This window comes from Glandiceps talaboti, chromosome 9 (assembly GCF_964340395.1).
Source record: "Glandiceps talaboti chromosome 9, keGlaTala1.1, whole genome shotgun sequence".
Classification (NCBI taxonomy): Eukaryota; Metazoa; Hemichordata; class Enteropneusta; family Spengelidae; genus Glandiceps; species Glandiceps talaboti.
This window is the reverse complement of record NC_135557.1, coordinates 16,597,367-16,607,009: the sequence shown is the minus strand read 5'-3', so window position 1 is coordinate 16,607,009 and position 9,643 is coordinate 16,597,367. Positions and strand designations below refer to the sequence as shown.

The window sequence follows — 9,643 nt, the reverse complement described above, 5'->3', positions numbered from 1 at the left end:
TTTCCTGCGTTTGTTTCTTTCCCTGTTTGCGTGGTATGTTTTATGGAAATGGAAGGATGGCGAACAAAGTAATCCATGGAACCTCATGTTCATTGTTTGAAAAATGAAATATGGTGTCAAATGCATTAAGTTTGCAACGTCAGCAGTAATTCTTTACTTTTTGGCACAAAAAAGGTTTGAATCATTGACTAGCTATATAGCTTTGTACCTCTGATGATTCAGCTGGCATTTTATACGTTTGAATCAAATTTCAATTTGTTAATATTACACGATGAACACATTGAAGCATGTACGTCATGTAAACGTAGAATGTTGTCACGTGGCCTCCTTCAACACTTTCAAGTGTGTCAAATATACCAACATAAGTACTCGAATCAACTGTAATTTGATAATTTTTCGGTGAAGTTTACACCCGAACGGAGAACGTTTAATAGAATTTCTTGTCTTCATGTACCTTATCACCAATTATATAAATCCATATGTCATTAAAGTAAACCTGAAGACCCGGTATAGTTCCATTTATCCATAGATTGTTTTGTAACCACTTAACTTGTATTGTAACCAAGGAACAATGGGATTGGGTTATTAGATAGAGTGCAGACCATGCTAATATAATGTTTGTTGGATCATCATCATTAGCACCACCACCACCACCACCACCATTAACAATAACAAAACAACAACAACAACAACAACAACAACAACAACAACAACAAACAACAACACCGCCGCCGCCACCACCACCACCACCACCACCACCATCAGCATCATCATTATTATTATCATCATCATCATCATCATCATCATCATCATCATCATTGAAATAAAACATACAACAAAATGAGAAGTGTCAACAACCGGCTTTATATATGGTATTTACGACACAAAATCAAAACATTCTCTAATGTATAGCTTCCTACGAAGATTGATATGGCATTCAATTTCCATCAACATGTCCACACATTGCATGACTTTGGCTAATGACTTATTGATTTGCTTGATAAGAATAGACGCTCACCTTGGAAATGCATAGTATATAACATACACAATTTGCAATCTGTGTATTGAAATCGTCTTGAGATTTACAATGGGCGAAAGGTAATCTAGATCATATTTGCGGAAAACAAGGTCTGATGTTTCCAAATTATTTAAGCTTTGCACTTTAATGATCATACTCCCTAAGGAGGGCAGGTGGATACTATAAATCAATTCAATTCATGCATATTCCTTTCAAAATTCATCCCATGAAGTAATTTGAATTATCGCCCCAATTATCGGTTCTTTGCTCGTGTTTTAGATTAACAATGCGCTCTATAATTGCAACGATAGTAATCTTGCAAAGTAATTATTGCTGTATGATCTTCCCGAATGGCAATGAGAAGCCTAGTAATCGTGTTTAATATTGCAAAATAACGATTTTACTCCTTCAGCACTGTTTTAATTTCTCAAGAGGTAATTTTCACTAGGGAAATACAACAAACAGATCGTTCGGCACACAACGCATGCTCAAAGGAGAGTAGATACGAAATGCATTATACAAACCAAATACCAGAGCAAACTATCGATTCATTTCTAACACGTCTCATTCTCTAAAATATACATCAAAGCTAAGATATTTGACGCGTCAATAACTGTAAAATAATCGATAGTTTTACTTTGTACAATGCGAAAAAAACGACATCAAATATTGGTATTCATGTTAAAAGTATATAGACGAGATATTACCTACTATGAGTATCAAAATGCCTCGTGACACTTCGATCGATTTTCACAAATGATTGCCCATTTTTTCTTTGTCGGTTTAACATGAGATCACTTTGGTTTACACCGACTGCGATGTGATATAATACTAGAATCACTTAATGTGCAAAGGGGTCTTATAACTTACATATATAGTAAAAGCGTATTTCTTTGTCAAATAAAAGTGTTACTTTTATCAAGCAGCGTGAATCCTTCAAGACTCTTTCACGTGTTTTATACAGCACAAAAAGTAAACTAGGCAGGAACAAAATCTAGAAATTAAGGATACCATTGTTGCTTGTGTCCATCTCATACAGAAAATAATTCAGATACATTTTAATACAATTGTTGCATGTGTCTATCTCGATCTTGCAGATTGTGATATACCGAACAAGGACTACAAGAAGGACAGCACGTGTCCCTGTTAATTTTGATAGACAAAATAAAAACCTGATGATATCATGACTGTACACTACGTATGGACTATACCATGCAGACACATGCAACAAATGGCAATGTATTATATAGATCCCTCTGCAAGCGACGTGCATATGCAACAATTGTATTACAAGGTATACGAATTAACGTCTGCAAGAGACAGACACATGTAACAGTTGTATTACAATACGTATATATATATATATATATATATATATATATATATATATATATATATATATATATATATATATATATATATATATATATATATATATATATATATATATCGACTCTGCAAGAGCCAGACACGTGCAACAATTGTATTACAATGTATATGAATCACACTCTACAAGATATAGACACGTGCAACAATGGTATTACAATTTATATAAATCGCCCACTACAAGAGACAGACTTGTTCTGCCTTTTGTTTCGGCACAACTTACTTCGTTCTATTGTAAATGTTGCGAGTTATCAAAGCAAATTTCATTCCCATTTATACAATAATAAAATTCATTATTCTCTGTGTCACAAAATAAATATACAATATTTACTGTCAAGGCATTTGTTTTGTAAATGAATTTCTAAGTTTTCCCCATCGGCTACTAGTCTTCAGTAGAAGCACCATTAAGGAGAGAAGCTGGAAACCAATGCATAGCCCTATAAGAGCCATGAAATCAATAACCATGTTATCCTGCAAAGTAGCAAGAAATACGTTATAAATCATCAACTAATTATAACACTTTAATCATAATCAAAACTGGTGTGATGGATAAAAGCTTACATATCATTGTGAAATGGCATGTGTTACAGCAAAAACAGGCAGTGTTCGCCAGAAGACTGTATGTAGTATATCAATTTAGGATCAAGGTTGGCTATTTCGCACATACATACATACACACACACGCACGCACGCACATACACACACACATACATACATACATACATACATACATACATACATACATACATACATACACACACATACACACAGACACACACATACATACATACATACATACATACATACATACATACATACATACATACATACATACATACATACATACATACATACATACATACATACATACATACATACAAAAATTGCGACACAGAATATTTTAACTCTATTTCAGTTATTTGGAATCATTATGCAATACGCAATACTTACTTTATCAAGGCCGTATTGTTGAAATATCTGTTCACGCGTACACAATACCTTTGATGTACTGTTACAGTGTTCTGAAAGATAAGTAAGATAAGATAAGTCAGATAAGAAAGTGAGTATGTGAGCGAGCGAGCGAGCGAGCAAGTAAGTAAGTAGGTAGGTAAGTAAGTAGGTAAGTGAGTAAGCAAGCAAGCAAGTAAGTAAGTAAGTAAGTAAGTAAGTAAGTAAGTAAGTAAGTTATATATATATATATATATATATATATATAATACTTAGGAAAAATATCGAATTTTGAAATTGTCTTACCAATACTTTCCATGTCCTGCCACTGATTCACAACTAGAGCCTCAAAAGCATATTTATACCATGATAAGTACTGTAACCATTCAAGAAATACTGGTGTAGTTCTAAGGGTGTAAATAGTAACGGTTAACATTAGAATAAAGCCTCAAGTCTTGGACCTGTGTACATTTTTGCCATTGTTGTTTATTATGGCGGTTTCTTCGTTCAGCAGTTAGGTCAGCCAAAACTTTATCAACTGATAACGATCGCATGAGATGTATTTTTTTGTAGTTCAGGACAGGTATCAAAATTTACGTAATATTTTATACATGACACACACACACACACACACACACACACACACACACACACACACACACACACACACATACATATATATATATATATATAAAACTATTGCGCTCTGCCACTGCGGTATAGAGCACTGTCTTAGCAGATTGATACTCACCGTATATATATATATATATATATATATATATATATATATATATATATATATATAATTGAGGAAAGAAAGGTAACACCTGTAGTATTCGAACCCACGTCCCCTGAATACTAGCCACAGTGCTCTAGCCAGCTGACCGAACGCATTAACTGGTAGATTCCGTGTGTCGTCCTGGTGTGTACCTTTTTTTATTCCTCAAGGCAGGTGAGAAGCCGTACTCATTAACCTATTAGCCTTTCAACATATATAGGGATCCAAATTTGAATTCACAGGGACTCTGCCTATGAGTCACCAACTTAAGAATCTGTTTACTAAAGCAATCAAGATCACAATATGTGATACAATGACGTCTAATGTTAAATACCACATAACTGTAAACAGATGAAAAGTATGGGGGCCCGTTCTGGTCACAATTATGTAAAATGTGGTAGAATTAATATAATGTAGTCTAGAATTAATTTTTATAATGACAGGTGTTTTGATTAATTTCATGTCCAATAGAATCAATTTTTATATTAACTGCAATTAATATTATGTATTCCTTGAATTAATTAAATGTGTTTTGATTAACTTTATGCATTGTAATTAATTTTATGTATTCCTTGAATTAATTAAATGTGTTTCCGATTAATTTATATACTGGTCTTAATTTTATGTAGTCTAGAATTAATTTAATGCATTCCTGAAATTAATTTCACGTTGTCTAGTATTAATTTTGTGTATGTGATGAATTAATTTTGTGTATGTGTCGAATTAATGTTGTGTATGTGCTGAATTAATTTTGTGTATGTCCTGAAATAATTTTGTGTATGTGCTGAATTAATTGTGTGATGTGTTGAATTAATTTTGGCCCTACAATCCTTTGCGCAAGATTTCTTATTCAAAATGGCGGCCCGCAGTGGTGGTCGGCGGCTTGTCATATGAGAAAGAAATGAAGGAGGATTCTACCAATTTTTGCTCAATCTGAAAACAGGTGTTCGAGTTTTTCTGTCTCCCCTGAATTTAGGATCGACAGACGATCTATACGAAGTTAAGTTCCGAATGTTTGATGCTGCAGGGACTTTGGCTTTGCTTTTGGATGACTTAGTGAGAGGACTATGCCTGAAACTCCGAGTTACAACCAAGAAAGAGTTCCAGTACTACCAAAACTATATATATATATAAATTCGATATTTTTCCTAAGTATTATTATATGTGTATATATATATATATTGGGTGCTTTTCTATGGGGGCCCGTTCTGGTCACAATTATGTAAAATGTGCTAGAATTAATATAATGTAGTCTAGAATTAATTTTTATAATGACAGCAATTAATATTATGCACTCCTTGAATTAATTAAATGTGTTTTGATTAATTTCATGTCGAATAGAATCAATTTTTATATTAACTGCAATTAATATTATCATTATGTCATTATGTCATTATGTAAGCGTCTCCATTTTCTTCTTTTTTTAACTTCATCATACTTTCACAGAAGAGTTGTGAGCAACGAGTGCCTTGCCTTAGGGTTGAAATAATTTGTGAGCGACAAAAAAAAATCTTGACCGACCTATCCTATTTTCTGAGGCTATATTATCGGAAACAAACAATTTTTCCATTACTTTTGCTTACTATATCCGTCTATGTAACATTGTATTCTATGTTGAGGTATTCGCATCATGTTCGTCATTATGTACAATTTTAGTAACGCACCTTGTATTAAAAAGGAAGCCTCCAAGTGTAAGAAGTGGCAACACAAAGACTACCACAACAGATAGTGTTAGTGTCTGGCTCTTGGTAAGTAGTGACAAAAACAAACCTAAAGAAAAAAGCGAGACAACTGATTAATAAAGTTAGAATTACTGACGTACATTGTACCTTAACAAATTCCTTAAAAAAAGAAAAACACATACTTAAAGGGGATTCAAATGCTCACATTCACTATCGCTAATTTGCTAGACGACATGTTTGTGAAACGCATTCTGGTTTTAAAACTTTAAAAAAGCATCTGCAAACACCTTAAAATGACCTTTTTTCAGTCAGTTCATAGCCTTAGTGGTAACGAGTACTCCTTATGACGTCATAAAATCCTGTGGTCTAGGTGTGACCGGAAATACATGAAAACTCTCGAAGTAAATCCGAAGGGAACTGACTGAAAAAAGGTCATTTTAAGGTGTTTGCAGACGCTTTTTTAAAGTTTTAAAACCAGAATACATTTCAAAAACATGTTGTCTAGCAAAATACCAATAGTGAATGTGAGAATTTTGAATCACCTTTAAAAGCATACAGTATACAATAACCTGCCCTTAGGCCTCGCCTACCCTGGGATCTAGAGAATTCAAATTTTGTCAGCGATCAACATGTTTTCCAATACCGTATACTCATGAGGATAGGACCGGATATAGCATACTATGCCCTCTCCCATTGTCTACTCTGAAATTTCGAATTCAAATAACTTTGCCAGCACCCAAATGATAATTGCATAATACAAGATGGGAGACAAACGATATCATTAACATAAACTTACCACAGGAAGCCCCAGCATTGGCTACCAAAACAATTATGCAGGTGAACACTACAAATCTCAGTCCTTCTGGGGTTAACCCTAAAACAGATACACAACTTCAGAGTGATGTTTTCTAAAATCCTAACAATTGGAGGAGCCAGCCTTATTTACATTACACACAAAATGCCCTAAACTTTCTAAAAACAACATTATAATTAATAAATCCTCAATACAAGTATTATATGTTACATCATAGACCCTACAGAAACGCGCCCCTTTCGTGTAGGGTCGCAAACATCATGAGTCATTCTAACTGTTTCCCATACAGCACATCAATTCTAGTTATAATCTTCATAACAAGACGTTATCCCTAATGTCCTGAACTAGTTGGAATTAAAATGGCCATATGGTTGAAGATTGGGTATTTATTTTGGATTTATAATTTATAAACAATTTTGTCATGGCTTCCTAATTGAAAAATCAATGTGAAACAACAAAATACATTGTAACTCAATACATTGCAAAAAAAATTAATAAATGTGTCAATGTTTGTTATTGTACGTACAATAACAAACTTAAAAAAAAAACATTTTGTAGCTTCGCGCAATGTATTGAGTTACAAACGGAGACTTGGTCTATGTTGTTTCACATGAATTTTCAAGTAGGAAGCCATGATAAAATTGTTCTATAAATTCAAAATCCCAAATAAATCGTCATCCATATGGCCACTTTAAAGTGTCTTTTACATAGTTTGCCAACATGATTAATGATATTTGTAAAATACTAGTTTCTGTTACTGTTACCTCACTAGGTAAATTTGTGAACATTAATAGACGAGGCTACAACCTGTAACCAAGGTTTGGCCAAAAACGGGTGACCCGTCAACTATCTCTTACAAAAAGTAGATCTCCCTTGCTACAAAATGTCTGAACAGTGAATTAAGACAATCTATCTAAGTCGTTCAATTTTCATCACGTTGTCATTTGTGTTTTAATCAGTTCCATTTCCATAACACCCCAAGGATATATCAAACTCTCCTAATGACTTTATCATCAGTATTCTTTGTGAGCTCCAGTAGATAATATCAAAAGCATAATATTACGAACAACAGTAGCTATAATATGTCAAAAACGAGAGAGAGAAGACGTTAGTTTGAAATTCTCTTGCACTATAAATTACCATTAACCTGGGTGACCGCAATCAATACATTGTCACTAGTGATTTATATAACACCACACAAATGAGAATACATGCTAACAAAAATGTACTGCTTGGAGATGAGACCGTCTGGTTTTAAACACATTAAAATAACAGATAGATCTAAACTATTCAGGAGTTCAAAACACGGCTGTAATGCCCCAGACGTTGCCCAGATTAAGCTGGTTAAATAGTTGAAGCTATCTATAAATATTGTGGAATGTACGTCATAGGGTAATGGTGTCTCCTAGGTAATACCACTTCTACACCTTTAGTACAAACCACTACAAAATTAATGTGGTTTTTAGCCTCTGAAAAGATGTTATAATAATAAAGATATATTAGTTGTCAAACTTTATCACACTACTTTTAATAGTGTTTCAAAACAGTAACACATTAGTTTGATCATTTCATTTAGCGATAATTGTTAGGGCTTATTTTTAGCACATTCCCATATCGTGATCAAAACCTTTTACGATTATTTCCATATCATGGACCTATAGCGGCACAACGGTCCTTTTATAATTCTTTAACCCCCTGGGGAGCAGGTTATTTATTGCAGTTCTATAACGGAAAGCATTACAAACTCTTTCTGACCAGGTCCCAATTGTACATCTCCGTTGACTAAACTATAATCATTGTTCAATCTTGCCCGATGCCTTCAGCTATTCCAAAACAAAGGGCAGTGCCGAAGTTCGAACCTGGATCCTTCAGATTCGAAGTCACCCACTGTAACCATTCGACTATCATGACTCCAAATCTATTTCAAGTTGACCAGTTTCGACTAATGTCAAAGGATGGGAACGAGGTTAATGTCCCGCTCTCTTCCTAGTAACCTAAACCTTGAACCTTAATATGTTTCTTGCATACATAGTTATTTACCATAAATTAACAGTACATACAATATATTGTCGTTTCATATTTTTGTACCCCAATTGCAAATGACAAATTATACAGAAAAACAGTACACTGTATTGCAAAATAGAAGCAATGTGTAATGCTCCAAAAGCTATTTTCTGATAAAAACCCACGAGACCTATTATGCAATGACCCCATCAAACCACATCCATGACATTTGATCGAACTGGCATGAGACATGAAGAAATGGCAATAAGAAGATGACGCACAAATTATTCAGCCCGCCATTGTTTTGTTGACACTTTCGCAAATGCCTAGTCACTGACTTGTTCATTATCTATGGCAGGTATACGTATCGTCTGGGGGCGCTATTCACCTCACGTATATGAAACCACCTTGCTCTCAGCATATTACTCACCAGCCATCCAATACACGATAGCACTGCTAAGTATCGGGTATACGACAGAACCAGGGATCTGAAAACAATAATTTGAAGAAGATCCGTCATCGCCTACAAACTTTTATACTTGACGGTTATGGACAATTATTTTGCCAGATATAAGTCAAAAGAATGCAACATGCTAATTTTTTTTCACAAAAGTACATTACTTCAATGACAGTGATTTAGATGGTCGTTTCAGCGTCACTAGTAAATAAGAAGGATATTAAGACTGTACAACCAAAAATAAAAAAACAAAAAAATATTGAAAATATCGAATGCCATAACGATTATATATCATAAAATGGACTAATGCTTGGTAAAATAGGCACATGCTGGTGTGCAGTATGTCAAACTATACAGAATACAATCCAAAGACGGCTAGATTGCTCACCTCAGCAAAGAATTTAGAAATCAGGTAAGTATCAATCCCATAGAGCCCTCTCCTACGTTCTTTCATGACAAGGGGTAGCTCGTATCGCATTTGCTGTATGTAATAAATAATATTAAAAAAATGTAAGTTGTATGTACACACACACACACACACACACACACACGCATG

General features: G+C 34.2%; 1 protein-coding gene across 3 annotated transcripts in view; it reads right to left on the bottom strand.

The window, feature by feature from the left end:
* Positions 1–2,497: 2,497 nt before the first annotated feature.
* Positions 2,498–9,643, bottom strand: part of LOC144440238 (protein white-like) — a 21,774-nt gene continuing 14,628 nt past the window's right edge. For 2 of the 3 annotated variants that reach the window (XM_078129553.1, XM_078129554.1), the window contains exons 12-18: positions 9,476–9,568; positions 9,061–9,118; positions 6,609–6,686; positions 5,795–5,900; positions 3,659–3,759; positions 3,356–3,426; positions 2,498–2,875 (exon numbers count right to left, since the gene is read on the bottom strand). In XM_078129553.1, coding sequence (XP_077985679.1) covers positions 2,738–2,875; positions 3,356–3,426; positions 3,659–3,759; positions 5,795–5,900; positions 6,609–6,686; positions 9,061–9,118; positions 9,476–9,568 — 645 coding nt within the window. In that variant the 3' untranslated portion in view covers positions 2,498–2,737. Of the gene's footprint in view, positions 2,876–3,354; positions 3,427–3,658; positions 3,760–5,794; positions 5,901–6,608; positions 6,687–9,060; positions 9,119–9,475; positions 9,569–9,643 lie in introns of those variants that run through there. The other variant, XM_078129555.1, reaches the window with a different exon arrangement.